At 36.4% G+C, this 24,080-nt stretch overlaps 1 protein-coding gene across 1 annotated transcript; it reads right to left on the reverse strand.

The window, feature by feature from the left end:
- Positions 1-612: 612 nt before the first annotated feature.
- LOC149249007 (two-component system protein A-like) lies at positions 613-1,965 on the reverse strand. The gene is made up of 5 exons (XM_089451649.1): positions 1,699-1,965; positions 1,350-1,516; positions 1,079-1,225; positions 816-935; positions 613-690 (listed from the first exon to the last, which is right to left on the reverse strand). The coding sequence occupies exons 1-5, from the start codon at positions 1,952-1,954 to the stop codon at positions 613-615; spliced, it is 768 nt and encodes a 255-aa protein (XP_089307775.1). The 5' UTR covers positions 1,955-1,965.
- Between the last annotated feature and the right edge of the window lie 22,115 nt (positions 1,966-24,080).

Consider the following 24,080-nt stretch of genomic DNA (forward strand, 5'->3'; position numbering starts at 1 on the left):
TTCTGAAATTATGACATGGTGTTAGGGCTTGTTAATGCATCCATCAGAATACTTACCACAGGACAAATGCATCGCTAATGAAATAAACTTAATTTCAATTTCAATTTTTCCCAATACAATACAGAGCTACTGACATTAACCATACAAAGGAACAATTATTACTAACATATTTCAATTTTGAAATTTGCCTGTGACCAAAGTACTTCATAGAAGATCAATTGAGTATAACTTGGATAGTCAAGAGAAATAATTGTTATCTCCCCGCCAAGACTCATTTCCAGCCTTTTAATAGTGCTGCAACTTCAGCTTTGACACTGCTGTTTGAAAAAAAATAATGATTTGCTTTATACCAGTTTATGCACTTTCCATAACTTGTTCACATTTTACTTCCAGCTCTAGCCTGCCTTCCCCAAGATGGAGAAAAGTTCAATGTTGCTCAGCAGGATTGCGGGATTGTAAATGCTTGGAAACCCTAAAACCATATTCCTCATCGCTTAATCAAATCACTGCAATAATGCAGATCAAGACTTACAAAGCAGGCAACCTGCAATCTGAACTGTTTTTTTTCATAAAGAAGCCATGGGTATAATACATTGAAACCTTGAAACTCTTTCAACCCCTTCTGTTGCCAGCACAACCATCCACGCGATATTGATCTAGTAATTGTACAAGTCTGTCTCTGGACAGAGGCTGCAAAGGGACCAGATAATATAGATAACAAACATATATCAGAATTTGGATGCATTGGTAACAAATATCCAATATCGTTCAGAAATAAATAAAATGGGATGCACATCCAACATGAAAATGCATACCTTTGCTTGAAAATCATCAACACCAGCCTCAAAGACGAGGTCTTTATGAGATAGCAAAGTATTTGCTGTAGGTTCAACAATGGGTGTTTTGACTCCCATTGATCTCACTTGCCTTGTTGCCTGAAATTAAAGCAGTCATTTCGGTGATAAGAGTGAACCCAAAGTTTTAAAAACTGAGATGGTTGAGATGATTAATTCAGTAGCACAGACAAAATAAACAAAATTTCAAAATTATAAGTTTTAAAGATTTAAAAGTTGTATACCTCACGCCCATCCATAACAGGCATCTCTTTGTCCATTAACACAAGATCATATGTTCTGCCCTGCTTGAAATAGTCCACTGCTACCTTCCCATTCTTAGCTTCTTCATAGTAAAGATTAAGGCTTTGAAGCACCCTCCCGAAAATTATCTGAGGTTGATTCAGTGAAAAATAATGAATGAGATCTCAGCAGCAAGCTCTAGGTAAATTAAGCTTGTATGGCCACAAGTAGTATCCTAAAACCAAACAAAGATTTAGTCCTGATATAACTTACTCTGTTGATTTGTCTGTCTTCCACGAGCAAGATTCGTCTGGGGGAGCTACAAGAATCCTGAGAAATCATGGAACTTTTTGACTTCACAGTTCTAACTTTCTGACTTCTGGTTTCAGTCTGAGATGAAATGTGGATATCATCCCAAATAATGCGTGCTGATCTGCAATCTGCTGTATCAAATTTGAAAACAAATGAAACCCATCTCAGCCGAGGGCAAACGATTTGAATGTGATCTAAATAAATGAAAACCCAATTAAGTTAAAACAATTGACACCAATTTCAATCAAACAAAAGGAACTTTAGTGCAATCCAAAATTCCAAACAAATGAAGAAATATCATTAAAGTTACCTCTTGTATTGAATCCTTTACAGCATTGGGTTTCCTGAGCTCTTTGGCCTGCATCTTCTTCGTGCAAACCCTCACAATAAGACCATGTCCTCCTACGCTTCCAAACCATCCCTAAAATAGCCAAACAGGCCACCAGCGCAACACCCATTATCTGCAGGACCCAGTTCAACCCTGCTCTCAAAAAGTACAGACTGTCTTCACCCTCTCTCCCATTTAGGTGTTGAGCACTCAAACACAGATGTTGAGATACAACCATCTCAATAAACCCAAAATATTACAGATTGTGAAGAAGCTGGGAACCCAAAAACTGACTCTCTTCTTCTGTGGGGTATATGGTAATGGTAATGTTAAGTTTAATTCTAGAATTAAAAAATTATTAATTCTAAATTGTAATTTCAAAATAAAATAGGACAGTAATACAGTAATTTGTCTCTGCTTTTAAATTATATATATATATATATATATATATAATGTATTATGATTTTGTTTAATTAATCCTAACAAACTTTAACATAAACATTAAAACATTTTTTTTATTAAATAAAACTGCACATTTTAAAATTCTATAGAAAACATAATTTATTACATACTTTAAAATCATAGATTTAATGAAAACCTAATATGTAGTTTAAAAGAATTTACTTGTGCAATAAAACTAGACAACTACATATAGATTTAATGAAATTTAACATGTAGTTTAAAAGGTAGTTATTTTTAGTGTGGTTTTTTGGATTTTTTGGTGCCAAAATTTGGCAGGAAAATTTGACGTGAAATCTTGATTTGTGATATTTAAACTGGTTTTTTGGCTGTATGTATAGATTCAATGCCCTAAAAAACCTCTAGGACATTGTGCAGAGATTAGCCATCAAACTTGTGATTTCAATAAATTCCTAGCAAATTTTAGAGAAATTAGACCAGACAAAACTCACCAAAAAAGCTTCCAAAAATTGCACTAAAAACAACTAAGTTTAAAGTACAATAAAACTACATACGTTAAAACAATAAATTTAATGAAAAATTGAAACAAATCTTAATATAATTCTTCATCGATTTATTGTATTTCCCTTAAAATTTGGTTCATTAAACCGCGTTAATAACATTTAAAAAAAAAAAAGCGATACCCCATGAGCACATTTATTTAGAATATGGAGAGAAAAGCTTTTATTGAGAATGTGTCCTCATAGGGTCATCACAAGCTTACTTTCGAGGGCTTTATATTGTTATTTGGTATAGTAATAAATATTGATTAAATGATTTTGGACATTGTAAATATATAATTTTGAAATATTATTGTGTATAAATTGTATTGATTTTACAAGACATTTCGAATTATTAGTTCCTTTTCTATTGCCGTGTAACTTTTTCTTTGCAACATCTAGTTAAATTTATTTTCAACTTTATATGTTAAAATTTTAAATCATTTTAATTTTCTAGTTAAATTTATTTTCAACTTTATATGTTTAAATTTTAAATCATTTTAATTTTTTAAATAAACTAACATGATGTCCTAACTTCCCTAATGGGTAATCGAATAACATGTACTAGCTGCAGTAAATAGACAACTGCAAGTACCCATTCATGCATCATGTCCATGCAGGGTTGGAATTCCGTCAAAGGCCATATAGCCCGTTAAATACGTTGAAATTTTTTAAATAACCGTCTGGTATGATGTGGTTTCAAAGGTGCCGAACGTATTTGTGACGGCTTACGATTTTTTAACAAGTTATTAATATCTTATTTGGAGACTGGAGACTGGGATCTTCCTATTTGAAGTTTAGTTTCACTCTCACTTGGGAAGGGATGAAATAGTATAATAAATGTAGAATATTCTTGTTAGCAAATAAATATTAATTTCAAATGTTTTCTTGGTATTATTTTCCATTACTACACAACTTTGGAATTCAAAAAAATTTACTACTATAAAACTTAACTTTGAAATCTTAAGACTTTTAATTTTATGTCAGATGTGGTTAGCATTCTAATTTTATTTTCAGAATCACTCTCTTGAGTATTCTAATATTGCAGTGGTAACCTTAATACTTTTTTTTAGAGCTATATAATTTTTGAGGTTGCCTCAGTGCTTGAGTAAGGGTTTAAAAAATGGTTCTAGAAGAAAAACACAAGTAATTTCTAATGATGAGTCTGAATGTTTGGAATGATTAGAGAAAGATAATGGTTGTATTCCCAACTTTATTTTACATTAGCATTTTGCTGAAATTAAAAGTAGTGTGAACCATGAAATTAAAAGTAGTGTGAACCATAAGCAAGCTCACTCACTGAAAGAGATTATTCATATTGAATTTATTAAAAGAATTGATTTTTTCATTAATTATTATTTTTAAACTTTATTTTCTATATTAATTTTATAAAAATATATAAATTTTGGTTTGAGTTTATTAATAGATATAATAATTTTTTTGGTAAGTGGTTATTTATATATATATATCTATATATCTATATATATATATATATATATATATATATATATATATATATAATTTATATTGGATTATATGAGTTATTTTTGGTTTAGTTTATTAATATAGTTTGAGTGGGCCTAATGGTTAAGGGCTTGTGTTTCCTCCTAAGAGGTCATAGGTTCAAAACCAGAGGGGGTAGAGTATGTATGCCTTCATAGACTTAGCAGTCAAATCCCTACCGGAAGGTGGGTCCCTTGTCCCACAAACAAGGGGTAGCTATTATTATTATTATATATAAAAGTTTGATATAGAAATTTAAAATTTAGAAAAGTGTTTATTTTATATGTGTGTTTTAAAATTCTATATGAATATTATTATTATTATTATTATTATTTTGGGGGGCTTGGAATTCAGTGATTTATTTTTTAATGAAATTGTAATTTTGTGTTGTTTAAATCATTTTTTCCAATGTATAAATCAATTCAGCATGATTGAAAATCTATCCAACATCAAACAATTAACATTTAATAAACACAATTCTTGTTTTTTTTTATGATTTAGTTAAAAACATATTTGAGATACATTTAGTGAATGCACTCCATAATATTTTAATAGTTGTGTCTATTTTTTTTAATTTTAAACATATTGGAAAAAAAGATTATGTTTTCTTTATGATGTTTTAGTTAAAAACATTAGTGAATTGATCTCCATAATATTTTAATATTTTTTATCTATTTTTTTTAATATAGCTGGAAAAATTATTATAATTCAATTGTCAAACTCACATTAAGGATAATCATCCCTAGCGGGCATCCATAATGCAGGTTGACTCATCATAGTTATTCAATAAAAAACACGCCTTTTAGGTCTGGTTTTTTCTCTTAACAAATGCCTCTACATCTTGGGACATTAACTTGTTTTCTTATGTCCCATAAAATCAAACTCTTAGCCAAACAAAAGCAATTTTAAGACATACTCTAGACTTACAATTTTTTTGGTAGCAATTCCAATTTATAAATACAACCCTTATAAAATTTGTAAAAAGTGTGCATATATTTAACTATTGTGGTTGTTTGTGTTTTAGTCCTCCTCCTCTATCCATCACTGACTAGGTGTTTTATGAAATAAGTACTTGAAATAAGTGAAAATCCAATTTATTAATTGCAAAATTTGACCATAAGAATGAAATGAATCTAAAACATCACTAGAAAGCATTTATTAAAATTAATAAATGTAGTAATGGTGTTGAAGAACTCAATTGTAAACATGATGATAATGTAGATATCTTACCTTGGAAACCTTTTCACAAAACTATCTAGAAATGGCCTTTGTTTGGCTCTTTTTATGCTTTAAGAATATTACAAACAAAAATTATAAACTTGTAGATAAATATTTTGTGTATTTTTACTCCTAGGCTTCACATTCTTAGTCTTTCTCTATTTTCTTTTGTGCCATTAATATTGCAAGATTTCAATTTTCCATGGGTAAATCTATTTAGGTCCCTCTTCACCTTTGATTGATTCCCTTCCTTGTTGATGCAACTTGAGGTGCATGTCAGTGGATCATTTGAATTGAAGGGAGCTTTGTAGTGAATTCGAATGTGCACAGACACAGAAGGAAAAACATATTTTCATTCAAGTAGGAATTAAAATACATCCAACTTGTGCAAAAGCACCTATAGCATAATAACATAAAACCATAGAAAATGGATCTAAGACCATTCAATAAAGGTTATTACCTAATCTCCTTAAATATATGTCCACAAAAATAAGTGATCAATAAGCATATAGTCTACAAATACTACATATCAAATAATGTCATTCATATATATATATAAAGTGGATATAGATATGCCCACAACAGAAAAAAAATTGGCTTGGGTTAAAATGATTTTTCATGATGAGATCTCATCGAGTGCTCGATCTAGTATGATTGAATTCCGGTAGGTGTCACCTAGATGTTCACTATGTTCACCTTCGGGAAAAGGGGAAAAAAGCATATATATTTCATACTCCTTGGAAGGAATGTCATTCAATAACTCACAATTTGTTCATTTTATCAGGTTAAGTTGGATTAGAATCCAAGTCCAAATAGTTTCCTTGAAATCCAATGAACATGCATTTATCTCTTATGCAAACATCATTAAAAATCCCACTTGAATGAAACAAGCAATCAATTCATGAGTGTGCCAGTGCATCATCGAACCTGCGTAGATGAAAGCATAAAACCTCTTCCTTATCATAATGAATTTGGACCACAATCCTGCTTGTTACCACTTTCTCTCCCTGAGTGTATTCACCACCCATCCTTATTGGATTATTTGGGTGGGGGGCCTATCACAGTGTCACAAAATCAACACTCACTTATAAAAGCTATCTTATGTCACAGTGTCACTTGTGGAACAATGGAAGTGTCTCTTCAACTACAGTTTGCACCATATCTTTAGTGTCTCAAAATATCACTTAAAATATCTAAACGATCTGACTCATGAAGAACAACATCTACCACCACTTATGAAAGATTAAAACATTTTTAATAAGCTTGACTACAAACTCTCCATGGTGGACCCCCAAATTGATTCCATGTGATTATGATTGTGGAGAGGATGCAAAGAATAGACCATGTTATACTTTTACTTTGTTGGTCATCTTATATGTCCCATAAGATCTACTTATTCATACCTTATATATACAAATTCTATGGCATCTCCTGGTCAAGGATATTTGATTTCATAGTTATGGATATTTTATTGTGAGTGTTCCATTCAATTTCAAACCAAGATTCTATTTGTTATGGTCAATTTGTTTTTTTCTTATCATAAATATGTGAAAATTTGTAACATAATTGTGTTATTGAAAGGTAATTCTTTAATGAAACCTTTATTGTTGAAGGGTTAATTTATTATCAAAGCATCATTCTTGAAGGGAAAAATTTTAAACATAACGTTTCTTGAGGGGAAGAATAAAAACCTAAAACGTCAAAAAAATTGTATGATGGGTGAAAAGGAATCCAAATTCCAACCTTGTGTCCATGATAGATGACATAGTAGGACAACGGAAAGTACCCATTGATGCATCACATGCAAGACAGATGGCATAGTAGGAGACCACCCTAATATGGAAAGTTTCATGAGACAGATCTTGAAGGCTCCTTGTTTTATTGAGAGGCCTACCCTATAATCCAATCTAAGGGAGATGTGCAATTCTTTCCTTGCTCAACTTCAGGTTTATACATGCCCTTTTCAAAATAAAAATAAAATACTAAAATGAATATATATATTTGGTCACTTTTAGTTAAAAAAATTATAACACATGAATAATCCCATTTCCACTATGCTCACTCAATTTATTATTGATATTACAACTTAAGATGAAAGAGATGACCATATATTATGGATATTTGTTAAAATTAAAAGTTTGAATTGTGCAATGTGAAAAAGTCATGTGATCCAATGTTTTTTAAGGGAGTTGAATCCATTTATATAATAAAAACATATTTTAAACAACCAATTCCATCATTACATCCAAACCAAAAAAACTGAAAAATATATAATAGATAAACAAACCCAAAACATATCATAGATAGGAAATACCAAGTAGATGTGGTAAAAATATTTCTCTCACTTTTTAAACATAAATAAAATATTTAGATTCCAAAATTTAAGTAACATAATTTACATAATTTTATATCAACAATAAAAATAAATGAAGTAATTAAAAAAATCATCTTATCTTTTCACTTTAAAAAATATATATAACTTAAATAAATTAGTTGTATATTCATTTTTACTAACATATTTCAACATCAACTTTATATATATATATATATATATATATATATATATATATATATATAACATCAACTTTATATATATATATATATATATATATATATAACATCAACTTTATATATATATATATATATATATATATATATAACATCAACTTTATATATATATATATATATATATATATATATATATATATAATTTGTTCATAACAAAATATTTCAATGTCCAAAATGTAATTGAAGGTTAAAAAATTCAAGAGAGAAAGCAAAAATAATAATCAATATTGATTATAACAAAATATGTCAATGTTTAAATAGAAAAAATAATTGAAAATAAAAATATCAAATACTTTGAAACAAGAGGGAGATGTGTAATTCATTCAGTTCTTAATATAAAATTGATATGTGACATTTACAAACATTAATAATAATAAAAATGCCCATGGCTTCCAAGACTAGTAACTCAACCCAAGTTGTTGCAGGGCTTATAGGACTAATAATTCAACCCAAGCTAAGGAAACATGAGAACCAACCTAAACAAATCAATGAAAGTAAACCCATAGTCACCATGGCTATCCAGGAAATGACAAGGCTAGGCAATCCACTGTCAATCTCGGTCATCCTCCATGCCAATGATATATCATAACCAAGAAACGTCATGCATGTGCCATGCATGCCAAAAGTAGTGAAGAAATCATTCATGCAACTCGGTACCTACCAACAAATATGATGTAGTTGTTGATGTTGATGCCTTCTTGCACTTTCATGCTCTTCCTTTGCCTTCTTGCTCCAAAAATCCAAGTATGCCACACCCACCAAGAGTGCTCCAAGAAAACTCTAAGTATCCAAGAGTATTAGAGAGAGAGAGAGAATAATTAGAGAGCTCCAAAACTTAACTGACAAAAGGTTGATATTGAAAGGAAGAAGCTTGTCAATAGATCCTTAGAAGACCTTTTATTAATGAGGCATCTATTTTCTTCATTTTCAATTATTTTCCTTCAATTTCCTCCTCACTTGTAACCTGTGACCTTTCACCTTCATTTTCTCCTAATTTCCATTATTTTCATAAATAAAATGTTAATTAATGCCTCATGCCTTTTCAGAGCCTTAGCCATTGCCTTTGCCAATTTCCTTAGCCATAAAAACCAAATGAACACCCGCTAGAATATCCTGCCCACCATTCAGCTTGAAATACGTGTCCCATCATCTATGGTATTTATATATTTTTACATGGAATTTTCACCAGGGTTGTTACACATCCACATCGCATGTGCATTTTTCTTCCCAGACAAATGAGGTATTAGGGCATCCTTCACACCATCTAGGATGATCAATCTCACCCTCGCATCCAAATCTTCATATATTTCCAACTCCTTAGGGTCAGTTGGCTTCTTGATACCTTTCTCGGTGAACTCCCAGATCTTGTTGACCTGCAAGACCAACTTGATCCTTTCCTTCCAAGGACTATAGTTGTACAACCCCACCAACCTGTCCTCATACCAGAGACATGCCTACAACTTCGACATTGACACCTACAATATGACTAACTCCCTCTCACGCTATACTTTTTTGTGCACAACTCTGATTACTTACTTCCAAAGTAGCTCAACACGCTCTAATACCATGTTGAATTTCAACGACCTTGGGTCTGGGTTAGAATATTAAAATCACAGGCACTACGAAACCAAGAATTTCAACCAGAACTACTTTGCACAGCCGAAAATATGAATCAGTAAATCACATGTACACAAGTATTCACATATTTTAACAAATATTCTACAATAATGTAAAACCCAATCTTCATTATATTAAACAAAATATGAATAATACAATAGTTTATGGTATAGAAGATACAATTACAAACTTCACTACAACTTTTACGTCGTATAGACATGTCCTGCCAGTCCTTTCTCTCGTACTACTCACCAGCTGCCCCTTAGTCCTTCAAAGGAAAACACATCAAAACTCTAGGAGGGTTGCCGCCTAACATTGCTATAGCATGTACACAGGCTCATCTAATCTGCTCTCTAGGTAGGCCAAATTCCTGAGCTCCAATATGTCAGGGTAGAAATCACCTTTGTCCATCAAGGTGTTTCACTTCAGCACCAAACTTCACCCAATCTTCAACTCCTCTTCATCACTTCAAGATAGCTCATTTAAGGATACTTTGGGCTATCAACACAGTACCCTCCACCAAACCAATGATGTCCAATCCTTCACTATAAGCTATTCTCCTAATTGAGGTCTACAACTTCCCAAGTTGACCTCAATACATAGCACTTATAGGTTGCAATAATTTTGATCCAAATATTGGTCAAAACTTTGACCCAACACAAGGCAAACTCAGCTTCAGTTCTGATATATCTCTGATGTCCCTAGTTAAGGAACTTGCACGCTGCAACAACCCTAAATATACCACCCAAATGACATTCAATCAATGAGGCTGAATCATGGGAGTGTGCCCACCTATTGTTCTGATATTTTGAGCATATACCACCCTAAACATCCTTATGTATATGCCTTCCTATGGTGGTATGGCCTGTGTCCTACCATAGTTAAGTTCCAACGCCTACAAACCACACAAAATAGGGTTTAATTGACCTTGTTGTTGCCATATTAGTCATGTGTTTAGCCTTTAACACCCTTGGCCTAGATGGAGCATGGGATAATCCTCAACGCTGTCACAAGAGGCTTCAAAATGACCCTTTTTTTCCTCATTGTTCTGCCTTAGTCTCCTGCGTCTAATCAAAGGCCTCTTCCCCTTTGACGCTACCTTTTTGTTGTCCTTGTGCTGCACAAAATTGATGATTAATAGCCTCCATATAACCTTATATTTATATCAAAGAGAATGGCTCCAAAACATCACATATTTAGGGGTTGTCCAACTATCATAAGCCTAAGATAGCCTTAGGCTGACCTTGACACTTATGGTGTCAACCCCAAAAATATCTTCAAAAATTCATAACTCCACTTCTAAAACTCGGAATTCAACGATTATAGAAGCATTGAATCCTTCCTTTCTTCCTCTATCGTCTCATGCCATCACATGTATAAATGTGCTCCTAGAACTGCCAAAAACATGATTTGGTGTAAAATTCCATACTTGGGTTCCAAGCCCACAAATGACTCTTTTGGCACTTTGCCCTCCAAACCCCGAACCCTAGATCTTGGAGTACCTCCCAAGATACACAAATCAACACTCCCTCTTAGAGAGGGAGGTACTTCCAAGGCTAGTAAGTAACTCATCATCATCATCACTCCTCACAGCACTTTCCCAAATCCTAGCACTCACAATCCCAACAATCCCTATACAATGAACTATGCGCTTCTCGGAAGTGTCGTTGTCACTGTTGAAAGCACCTTGCTTCTTCATCTTATCTTGTAACTTCTTCCACTCTCTCCATGATTCCTTCTTAGTAGTTATAGAAGCACCATTGATCCCCACTTACCATGCACTCTTCTTGGACTATAAAGTCTCCCTCTAAATTTGCAAGCTTCCTCTCGAAATAGACTCCCTCTGGGTCCCTAGAACCTGGACCTTCTCGGGAAGGCATACCTTCTTCTCAGGAACTTGTAACTTCTCCTCTGAAGTCTACACTTACACCTGTACCTGCTCCTTCTTCTCTATAACCTACATATGCTTTTTTCCATCATCCAAAGGCTTGCCCATTAACCTGTAGAGACCATTCTCTTTAACTCTAGGTATAATATGATCGTACTTAGAGCCTCTAGGCCTGAGTCTTGCCTTCCCATCCTAGAACAAGACCCAAAACCCATTCCTATCGATCATCGAGATGGAAATCATGCTATATATGAGTCCTAGTACAAATAATACTTCTTGGACCCACATCACATGCTCTGTCTCCATTCTGAATGGCACAACTCCCGACCATTAGATCTCCAACTAATTCTTGTCACCCAACACCATGTGCAACTTCGATTCCCATTCAATTAGAGTCTCAAAAACCTCATGTGACCCTTTCATATGCTTCGTTGAACCATTGCCCACGTACCATCCATTCTCATCAATAATACCCTACGAGAAATGAGAAATCATAGCACAATCCTCCTCTTCTAATCTCCTGGTGAGATCATCTATTTGAGTTGAAGTGGAAACATCGGTGGCCTGCTTTCCTTTCCTTTTCTCATCATCTCCCTTATTCTTCATCGGGCATCTCGACGAATAATGACCCATCTCCCCACACTTTAAACACTTGACTTTACTCAAGTCCTTCTTTTTCTTACCCTTCATTCCTGCTGCAAGTGCCACATCATCATCGAAAGACTTCTACTTTGGATGAAGATCCTTGTCTTGCAACTCTTCGTGAACAAATTCATCCCACAGCCTATCCCAGTCTGGTAGCTTTTCCCTAGCAACGATCTCTTTGATGAAGTGCTTCCATTCCTCGGTGAACCCTTTCAAGGTAATCCTTACCATATCTCCATTTGAGATAGCCACACTAATGGCATTAAGCTCATCTTTGACCTGAGAAAATCTCGTAGATATGAGATCACAATTTCACCCTTTATCATCTTGGTGGACTTCAACTTATCCTCTAATACCAGTACCCGGTTCTCGTTCTTATTCTGGAACAAATTATGAAGATCCATCCATATCTCATGTGCATTATTTTTCTCAGACAAATGAGGTATTAGGGCATCCTTCACACCATCTAGGATGATCAATCTCGCCCTCGCATCCAAATCTTCATATATTTACAACCCCTTAGGGTCAGTTGGCTTCTTGATCCCTTTCTGGGTGAACTCCTAGATCCTATTGAACTGCAAGACCAATTTGATCCTTTCCTTCCTAGGACTATAGTTGGACAACCCCTCCAACCTATCCTTATATTGGAAACTATTATGCTCTTAACCTGCAATACGATACTATAATACCAAATATGCGAGGAAATATACCCAAAACATAGAACAATGAGAAATAACAACAAGTATTTTATTATTCAGAAAGCAATGTTCACTTGCCTCTTCGAGGGGCAACCTCCAATAGAGCTGAGCTCAATTACAAAATAAGACACGATGCCCCTCGAGGGGAGTCTTTATCCTTTATATAGGATTCATACATGCAATAACATGGGGCAATACCATGGTTCTTATTAATACCATCTATCTAATACCATGGCCCATTTGCAACTAACTGTGGTCCCTTCATTAAATGTGGGTTAACCACTTACAATTATTAATATGGGCTTTATTCACTCTTTACTTAACTATAACAATGACTCGATCCTATTACATAAATAAGGGGGTTAGGGTGGGACCCTAACATGCCCTCCCCCATAAGAATAGCCTTGTCCTCAAGGCTGAAGCTACGGAAACTGCTGAAGAATAGTGGTCGGTTCCCAGGTTGCATCTTCTGGAGAGGTGTCTTTCCACTTGATGAGGACTTCCTTGATCATGTGGCCACGTAGGTGCCGTTCTTGTGTGTCAAGAACCTGTTCAGGTTGGATCCAAATTGACCCTTCTTCATCCAGTTCAGGTAGACTGGTTTGAATTCTACAGTTGTTCCCAATCACTTTCTTGAGGCATGAGACATGGAAAACTGGATGGATTTTTGCAGTGGGTGGCAAAGCTAGCTTGTAGGCAACTTCTCCAATGTGTTGAAGTACTTGATACAGTCCGTAGAATTTTAGAGATAGTTTCTGAAAACCCTTGTCTTTGAGTGATGTTTGCTTATATGGTTGCACCCTCAAAAATACCTGATCCCCTTCTTGAAATTGGCGTTCTGAGCGATGTTGATCTACTTGTTGCTTCATGCGGTTTTGAGCTTGATGAAGATGCTCTCTAAGGTGGGCCGGCATGGTTGTGCAGTTCTGTAGGAGTTGATCCACTGCTTGTACCTTCGAGCATCCCTTGATATAATAAGTAGGGGAAGGAGGGAGTTGACCATAAACTACATCATATGGAGTCATTTTGGTGGTGGCATGATAGTTGGTGTTATACCACCATTCAACTAGAGGTAACCACTGTACCCAGAGATGTTGCTTTTCTGAAGTGAAACACCTAAGGTAGGTTTCCAGACATTTGTTGACTGCTTTAGTTTGACCATCAGTTTGTGGATGATAGGAAGTACTGAGTTGTAGTTGGGTACCTTGTAGCCAGAAGAGTTCCTGCCAAAAGTTACTGGTGAAGACCGGGTCATGATCAGACACAATGGAAGTGGGCATGCCATGCAATTTGAAGATCTGATCCATGAAAGATTGAGCGACCAAAGTTGGTGTAAAAGGGTGGGGTAGGGTGAAAAAATGAGCATATTTAGAAAGTCTGTCCACAACCACCATGATGAATGACTTGTTTCCTGACTTTGGAAGACCCGTAATGAAATCCATAGAAACTTATGTCCAGATTGAGGCCGGGATGGGCAATGGCTGTAATGTGCCTGGGGATTTGACTGTTTCTCCTTTGTGGCGCTGACAGACGTCTCATTCAGCGATAAAAGTAAGAATGTCATTTTTCATGTCTGTCCAAAAAAAGGATCTTTGAGTGCAAGCATACGTCTTCTGAAAGCCTAAATGTCCTGCAGTGGGAGATGAGTGCAACTCCGCCAAAATGCGGCTTTTGAGGGTGGATGTTGGTGATATTACAACTCTGTCCTTGTAGCGAAGAATCTCATCCTACCATGAGTGGCCCGCTGTGGAATTTGGATCCACCTGCAATTGATTAACGAGTTGGGAGAGCCAGGGATGTGAAACCCATTCCTTGCTAGCCTCTTCAATCCATTCTGGAATGGGAAGGGAAATTGCGAGCAGGGTACTTTCCTCCTCAAATTGGCGGGATAACGCATCTGCTACAATATTTTCACGCCCTTTCTTGTAAATTATCTCATAATCATATCCCAGCATTTTGGCGAGCCATTTATTTTGTTGTGGTGAGGATAGGCATTGCTCCAAAAAATATTTAAGGCTTTGATGGTCTGTGCGGATTTGGAAACGTCGCCCCAATAAGTATGGTCGCCAGGTATCTACTGCATGTAAGATGGCCATCATCTCCTTCTCATAGGTAGATTGTCCCAGATTCTTCCCACTTAGTTTTTGGCTCATGAAGGCCAAGGGTTGACCTTCTTGCATTAAGACTGCCCCAATACCCGTACCCAAAGCATCACATTCAATCACAAAATATTTGGTGAAGTCGGGTAGTGCTAAGACTGGAGTGGAACACATGGCATGTTTGAGAGTTGTAAAGGCCTGTTGTGCTTCATCATTCCAGAGGAATGAATTTTTCTTGAGGAGTTGAGTGAGGGGCCTAGCAATGTGACCATAATTGCGGACAAATTTGCGACAATAGCCTGTGAGACCCAAAAATCCTCTGAGGCTCTTCAAGGTCTTAGGTTGAGGCCAATCCTGCATTGCATGGATTTTTTTGGGGTCCACCCTGGCACCTTCACGCCCCACAATGTGGCCAAAATACTCAACTTCTTCCATGCCAAAATAACACTTGGACATCTTGACAAATAATTTATGCTTGTTGTGCAGTTGCAAGATCAGATCTACATGCTGAAGATGTGTGGTCCAGGTGCGACTGTAGATGAGGATGTCATCAAAGAAAACAAGGACAAATTTTCTGAGATATGGTTTGAGCAGGTGGTTCATAAGGCTCTAAAAAGTGGATGGGGAATTACAAAGACGGAATGGCATGACCAAGAACTCATAATGGCCTTCATGAGTTCGGAAAGCAGTCTTTGGAATGTCTACTTCTTTCATGCGAATTTGGTTGTAGCCTGAACGAAGGTCGAGCTTAGTAAATAATTGAGCCCCATTTAGTTCATCTAGCAAATCATCGACAATCGGGATGGGAAATTTATCTTTGACTGTCAACTTATTAAGGGCCCTAAAGTCTGGACACATACACCATTCCCCATCTTTCTTGAGCAGCATGACCACCGACGATGAATAAGGACTAATGCTGGGACGAATGACGCCTGCTTCCAAGAGTTCCTTTATTATTTTTTCTGTTTCATTCTTTTGGGCAAAAGGATATCTATATGGGTGCACATTTGGTGGTTGGGCCCTTGGGACCAAAGTAATGCTATGATCATGTTCCCCTCTCAAGGGTGGAAGCTCATGAGGCTTGTCAAAGACTGGCAGATGGTTGTTTAATATCTATTGCGTCTTAGGATGAATATGAAGAGAATGGGATTCGAAGGCCTCGATGGCATTAAATTGAGCTATAACTCCATGGTGGCCCCTTTTTAACAATTTTTCCATCCAATGTGAGCTGATGATAGAGGGAGCTCCCTCATGGAGTCCGCAGAGGGTATGTGTGTGGTTGTTCTGCTTGAAGCTCATATATTACTCCCGGAAATCCATTGTGATTGGGCCAAGTGTGCGAAGCCATTCAGCACTGAGGACAATGTCACACACTCCCATGTGTATGGAAAACATGTGGGTCTTTAACTGATAATCCCCCATTTGAAGTTTGACATTTTCACAGTGGCCTTCACATTTCATTGTTCCCCCATCAACAATTTGGACCTGGAAGTTAGAAACTGCTCGGACAAAACAATGCACTGCTTCCACGACTCTTTGATGGATAAAATTATGTGTACTTCCACTATCAATCAAGACTACTACTGGGTGATGCTTAATAAAACCTCTGATTTTGAGAGTTTGAGGCAAAGAAATCCCTGCCAAAGCATGCAGCGAAATAACTGGTTCTTCAGGTACATTGTCCTGCTGGTTGTCCTCTTCTTCCTCCTCTGGTTCCTCAAGTGGTGGGGCTTCCTCCGATGAACTATGATCAGTAGCATCAATTTGAAAGAATTTGGGCTCCTTGCATTTATGCCCGAGGGAGTATTTCTCATCACAATAGTAACATAATCCTTGCTTTCTTCTTTCTGCCATTTCTGCTGGTGACACCTTTTGAACCTTGAGTGTTTGGGTAGTGCTTTGAGCCTGTGGGGGGCGACCCTTGGCGATGAAATTTGGGCGATTGGATTGGGCCGCTAATGCACGTTCGACTTCATGAGCTATCCTACAAGCATGCAGCCAAGAGCTAGGGTGGTGCAATCGGACATGGGCTTGTATGGCTTCTTTGAGACCACTGACAAAACATTCAGTGTAGAACTCATCTTGTAGACCTCCAGTGCAGAAAGTTAAGGCTTCAAAGGCTGTAATATATTCATTCACTATTCCTATCTGTCGGAGCTTAGTGAGATGACCCAAAATGTCAGATTCGTGGTCAAAGTGATCCATAAGAGCTTTTTTGAATTTGTCCCAAGTCAAGGGCCTTTCATAGCAACGTTGATGCCATTGCCACCATTGCCATCTTTCATTGTCCAAGTACATAATACCCACACTAATCTGAGTCGCATTATCCAGGATGTAATTCAGAGTGAAATATTGCTCCATTTGTGCTATCCATGCAGCTAGGTGAGAGCCATCAAATTTATACATGTCCAGCTTGGGTGGTCGCGGATGGGATTGTTGCTGGGTGCCAAAGAGGTGAACAGACTGGATAGACTCACCCTCATTGTTTTCATTGCCAATATATGCCTCTGCGCGTTCCTCCATCTTGCCCTTTAAGAGTGTTTCATTTATTTTCTGTAGTGACGACATTACCTCATTCAATGTTGATTCAAGTTTGTCGATCCTCTCATTCGCCATAGCTTGAGCTCTAGTTTGTACCATGCACCGATCCGATGTACTTGAAATTTGGAACTGCCCGAATTTTTTTGCACTAACAATTGAATGGTACCACCTTGATTAGCCCGTCGTCCTGATTCTTATGGGCTAAGTAACCAATAAGTGCCCCAGGGGTTCTCAGACCTTTTTTTTTGTTTACTTCTTGCTTAGGAATACTGCAGTAGTTGAATCCCTGAAATGTCAATGCTGCCAAAAGTCCTGCGAAAATCACGCCCAGGTATAGAAATCCACAAAACTACTCAGATCTAGATGGCGGATCTGATGGATCTGAGAGATCTGAATGGCTAGTCTGATATATCTGAACGACAGAGCTGCGGATCTGATGGATCTAATAGATCTGAATGGTTGATCTGATAGATTTGTACGACTGAATTGATTGATGCTACTGTGAAAAAATCCCACTTACGAGATCTGATCTGGCAAAGATTATGCGTGATCCAGAGATCGAGAAGGGAACTATGGTCTCCAGGAGTGTCAGGTGCTACAGATTGCAATATACATAAGGGTCTGACAATAGTACTCGGCCCAATTTTTCAGGGCACTAACCAAGGAGGATCAACCGTACCCTTAACCGTACAACCCAACTACCCTATCATACACACGAGTAATCTCTCCGAGTGTTGTTCTCAATGTACTGTAGGAGCAAGACGGCCGACGGTTTATCTATGTCGAGGTTTCAAGGGAGCTAGGGGGCTTCCGATATACCCAGACGGTACTTGGAATACAGTCTGTGCGTGGTTCTGTCTAATGCGCTACTACTCGAAGGGGTACCCACAGGGGTTACAAGGAAGTCCAACAAGCGTGACCACCTCTTGTATTTCCTGCGTGCATGCCTCCCCAAATCCACAAGTTTATGCACTCAATGACAGATCCCATGGTTTAAAGACGCTAGAACACGTCTCTAGCCAAAAAACAATTTGCTAAAAATTGGAGATCCCACCGGCCTTGGAAAGCACTCTGATACCACTTGTTATGCTCTTAACCTGAAAGATAATACCAGAATACCAAATATGCGAAGAAATATACCCAAAACATAGGAAAATGAGAAATAACAAGTATTTTATTATTTAGAAAGCAATGTTCACTTGCCTCTTTGAGGGGGAAACCTCCAATAGAGCTGAGCTCAATTACAAAATAAGACACAATGCCCCTCGAGGGGAGTCTCTATCCTTTATATATTATTCATACATGCAATACCATGGGGCAATACCATGGTTCTTATTAATACCATCTATCTAATACCATGGCCCATTTGCAACTAACTATGGTCCCTTCATTAAATGTGGGTTAACCACTTACAATTATTAATATGGGCTTTATTGACTCTTTACTTAACTATAACTATGACTCGATCCTATTACATAAATAAGGGGGTTAGGGTGGGACCCTAACAGAAACCTTCTTGCAACTTCGACATTGTCACCTACAATGTGACCAAATCCCTCTCATGTTGTATTTTGTTGTGCACAACTCCAATTACTTACTTCTAAAGTAGCTCAGACATGCTTCGATACCATGTTGAATTTCCACAACCTTGGGTTTAGGTTAGAATCTTAAAATCACTGACACTACCAAACCAAGAATCTCAACTAGAGCTACTTTGCACAACGGAAAATATAAAGAAGTAAATCACATGTACACAAGTATACACAATTTTTAACAAATATTGTACAAAAATATACAACCCATTCTTCATTATATTAAACCAAATCTGAATAATACAATGGTCTATTGTATACAAGATACAATGACAAACTTTGTTTCAACTTCTATGTCGTATGTTGTCTTGTCGGTCCTTTGCTCCCGTACTGCTCACTAGCTGCCCCTTAGTCCTTTAAAGGACAACACATCGAGACTCAAGGAGGGATGCCACCTAACACTACTGCAAGCCACTTCTGTAGCATGTACACAGGCTCATCCAATCTGCTCTCTAGGTAGGCCTAATTCCTGAGCTCCAATCTTCCATGCTAGCAGTCACCTTTGTCCATCAAGGTACTACACTTCGGTAGCAAACGTCACCCAATATTCAGCTCCTCTTTGTCACTTCAAAATAGCTCATATAGGGCTACTTTGGGTTATCAACACGCTACCCTCCACCATACCAATGATGCTCAATCCTTCACTTAAGTTCTGCTCCTAATTGAGGTCTCCAACTACCCAAGTTGACCTAAATATATGGTACTTATAGGCTGCGATAATTCTGATCCAAATACTAGTAAAAAATGTGACCTAACACAAGGCAAACTCAGCTTCAGTTATGATATATCTCTATTGTCCCTATTTAGGGCACTTTCACGCTGCAACAACTCTAAATATACCACCCAAACAACCTTCAATCAATGTGGCCTAATCATGGGAGTGTGGCCACATATTTTGTTGTTGTTCTAGGCATATAACACCCCAAACAACCTTGCGTAGATGCCTTCCTATGGTGATATGGCTTGTGACCCACCATAGTTAAGTTCCAATGCTTACCACCCACACAAAACAGGGTTTAACTCACCTCATTGTTTCCATATCAACCCCGTGTTCAACCTTTAACACCCTCAGCTTAGCTGGAGCATGGGATAATCCTCAATGCAATCACAAGAGGCTTCAAAACGACCCTTTTTCTCCTCGTTGTTATACACTAGTCTCTTGTGGCTAATTAGAGGCCTCTTCCCCTTCTATATTGCCCTTTTGTTGTCCTTATGTTGTACAAAATGGATGAGTAATAGCCTCCATATCACCTTTTATTTATATCAAAAAGAAGGGTTCCAAAACGTCACATTTTTAGGGGTTGTCCAACTATCATAAACCTAACATAACCTTAGGCCGACCTTGACACTTATGGTGTCAACCCCAAAAATATCTTCAAAAATTCATATCTCCACTTCTACAACTCAAAATTTGACAATTCTTGAAGTGTTGTATTCTTCTTTCCATCCTCTATCGTCTCATGCCATCACATGTAGAAATTTTCTCCCAAAAATGCCCAAAACATGATTTGGTGCAAAACCCCATACTTGGGTTCCAAGTCCACAAGTGACCCTTGTGCCACTTTTCCCTCCAAACCCCGAACCCTAGGGCTCGGAATATCTTTAAGCCTAGTTTTTTGCCTTTCAAACCCTAGCCTTAGGGTTAGTTCCTTCACAAAATTTTGATTTCCTTTGATGGCCTGAAAATTCACCTACACAAATGAATAGAAAGAATTCCCAAAACCCCCAGTATATACAAAAATCATAAATCCCCAAAACCTAAAGTGCTACAAAATTGAAATAAGGGTTAGATTTAATTTACAAATATTTACAATATCTACAAAATTAAATATTATCTCTCATTAGAAAATCGAATCTTTGTAGCCCAGGGTCAAATAAAACCATTGAGATTTTTATTTTTAAATAAATATTGTGGATGAACAATTTCAAAGAATATAACTAGTCAAAACCCTCTTGCAATATAATTTATCACAATGAAAGCATGAAGCTCAAAGAAGGTCAGCCCTCCTCCATAGCTTGTGAACTTGGAGCCCAAGGGCTAGCATACTTGTAAATCTCTATTCAATCTTGAAGATAATTGTTATATCATATGGTGAATCAGATCACCAAAGATAACTTGTACTAATAAAATGTTCTTATCACCGAAAAATGAAATAGCAGTTGTAATATTCAATACAATATAAAGTATAAACACATAAACTAGCACATACCACATATCAACAAATAGAATAACGCCATGAATTGAAACCCCACAGTTTTTCTATTATGAGAAAAATAATGCCAACAGAGTCACAACTCAGTGCATCAGTAGAAAATTACACCACCTAAAGATGGGAAATAGAAGCTAGACAACTTCTTTATATAGAGGAAACCCCTTCAAGTGGAAAATAACAGCTAGTTGGTTTGATCTTTGTCAAATTAACCTCGATCATCGAAAATAACTTCATCTTATTTTAATCCCCACCGTCAAATTTTTAATTTTGAGGAAAAATTCGAATTTCTCCTAAAAACCATTTTTTATTAATCCAAAAATTAATATTTTGGATTAATTTCCTCAAAAAATTGACTTTGATTTAACCACCAAGGTCCAAAGGGCTCAAATTTTCTTAAAATGTCTATTTTTCCATTGGTGGAGGACCTCCAAAAATTGACTTCGTTTTGACTGATGAATTTTTAATTATTTTTTACATTGAGGGAAATTAATTTCTCTTTAATTATTTTTTGGCTCTAAGTTAATTCATTGTCTGGCTTAAGATTTTTATTTAATTTTGCCAGAAAAATTAATTAATTAACTCTAGATGAAATTTAATTATTTTTCCACCCTCAAATATTTTAGCCATGGTGTCTAATTGCAAGAGACCATGCACTAAAATAGTTTTTACATCAAAATATTACAATTACTTCAATCCTTAGAAGGGGAAATACACATTTAGACCATACACTCAAGACATTACCCAATTTTGCCACATAATATGATCTAGTATGAAACCAAGTGTGCTTATAATAAAATAATTTAGACATGGTGTTTTGATTACAATGGACCATACAATAGAATTATTCATAAACACACTTTTACAATATACTCGATAAACAGTAGGACTCACCTAAGACCTTGTCAACGAATTCCACCCTAGCTTTGGGGTTATAGCTAGAAAGAAAACTCTGTCTATTATCCATGTTTACAAACACACATACTTTGCGGAGGTTAGAAAACTTCTTACAATGAAAGCCTTTGCCAAAATCATAGACTTACCTAGGTGTTGTTACATAATTCAATAGTCATATTGGCATCATTTACAAAAAACTTTGCATAAATTGGGTTTATAATGATAATATTGGAAGTTGCATGATGACATTGATTTGGAAAAAAATAATTTGTTGCTTTGTACTCTGCATCTTGGACTATTGACAAAGTGTGGTCAACATGAACACTCTGCTTCTTGTACTTTTGACAAAGTTTGGTCAACATGAGCATCTGATAACAAAACCTTACTAGATTCTGCAAGTAATGTAAACAGGCCACCTCAAGGGGACTTCAGTCAACCATTTCCCCATAGTTGTACAAAACATAAAGAGCTCAATTTGTCTAAACTCCAAGATCCCAGAAATGCCTAAATATCTTTATTTTGCTTTGGATTCGAAAAGTTGTTTTCGACAAGGTGGTTGTTGAAGAAAAGTGTAGCTAGGTTCGGTATTCGTCAATGTAATTTTGATCTTTGTACTTGTCAAGAAAAAGAAATGTTATTTTTATAAATTATATGAATGAGTTTCTTGCTCATTCCATAGGTCTATGAAAGTCAAAGAGAAAATCATACGTAAAGATATCTTCTTGAGGATATATGTAATATATATGAGTCAACCTAGTGTATAGAACAACCCTCCAAGACAAGCACAATCCTCTTGCAGAAGTTTGCCTGCTAAACAATGAAGAAGGCAACAATGTCGACCTCAAAGTATATTTAAATGACAAGTCGGGTCATATCTGGAGATAAAACAGTGTGAAAGGTAAGCTTATTTATGGAGGTAGAACTAATATATATACGCAGCTGAATTCACCACAAAAGAACAGAATTTCGAACATCTATGAAATTTCATATGAGGTGCAGGACTGTAATTTTGTATGGTGCAAGACTGTTATTTCGTATGGTGCAGGACTTAAATTTCATATGGTGCATGACTGCAATTTCGTATGGTGCCGGACTATACTTTCAGATGGGTGTAGGACTGAATTTTAGATGGGTACAAAACTGTAATTTCGGATGGGTACCAGTAATGACAAGGATCTTGGTGATCCCACAATATCACACTCTATCTCGACATTCATCCTGAATAAAATTATGAACTCAGTATAGTCATCATCATGATGGATATAGAATTACAAGGTGAAGATCTCAGTCAAGGTGTGGTAATGGTGCAACAACAATGATCTCATTGTTATGATGAATATCTCAGTGAAGGTATAATGATGATGACCTCAGTGAAGCAGCAGTGATGATGATCTCAGCAGTGGCAAAGAAGTGAATTGGTGTCTTGGTCTTGGAGTGGCCTAGTAGGTCAAGGGTCATGGTCTTGGTGTTCATCAATTGGAATATATATAAGAAGAATTATGTGCAGGTTTTCCTCTCCAAGAAGGATAGGTTTTGGCCCTGGAAGAATGCCAACTTCTTGAGTTCTTGTCTCTTTGTTTTTGGTAGCAGTTTGATGAAGTAAACAAATACAATAATAATAATAAGAAGATCAAGCTAAGATAAATTGTAAAAGCACTTCACAAATTGTTATCAAGTCTAGAAGAATCTTACTAATGCTAATTGCCCTAGATTATTCAACATGTATCAGAGCTAAGGTGTTGAAGCTAAATGAAGGGCAACAAAGGGGACATACAAGGATTTGTCTTCAAGGACATCAAAGCAGGTTGAAAGGATTAAAGGAGCAAGTATACAACAACAAGGTCTACAATAGTCATGGAGCATCAACTTCAGTAATAACAGTAATGCACTCAACTCATGCTCATTTTGATGGAGTATACTAGTGATCCT

This window comes from Pinus tabuliformis, chromosome 7 (assembly GCF_031772625.1).
Source record: "Pinus tabuliformis cultivar Carrire ecotype Pingquan chromosome 7, CPIR1, whole genome shotgun sequence".
Lineage (NCBI taxonomy): Eukaryota > Viridiplantae > Streptophyta > Pinopsida > Pinales > Pinaceae > Pinus > Pinus tabuliformis.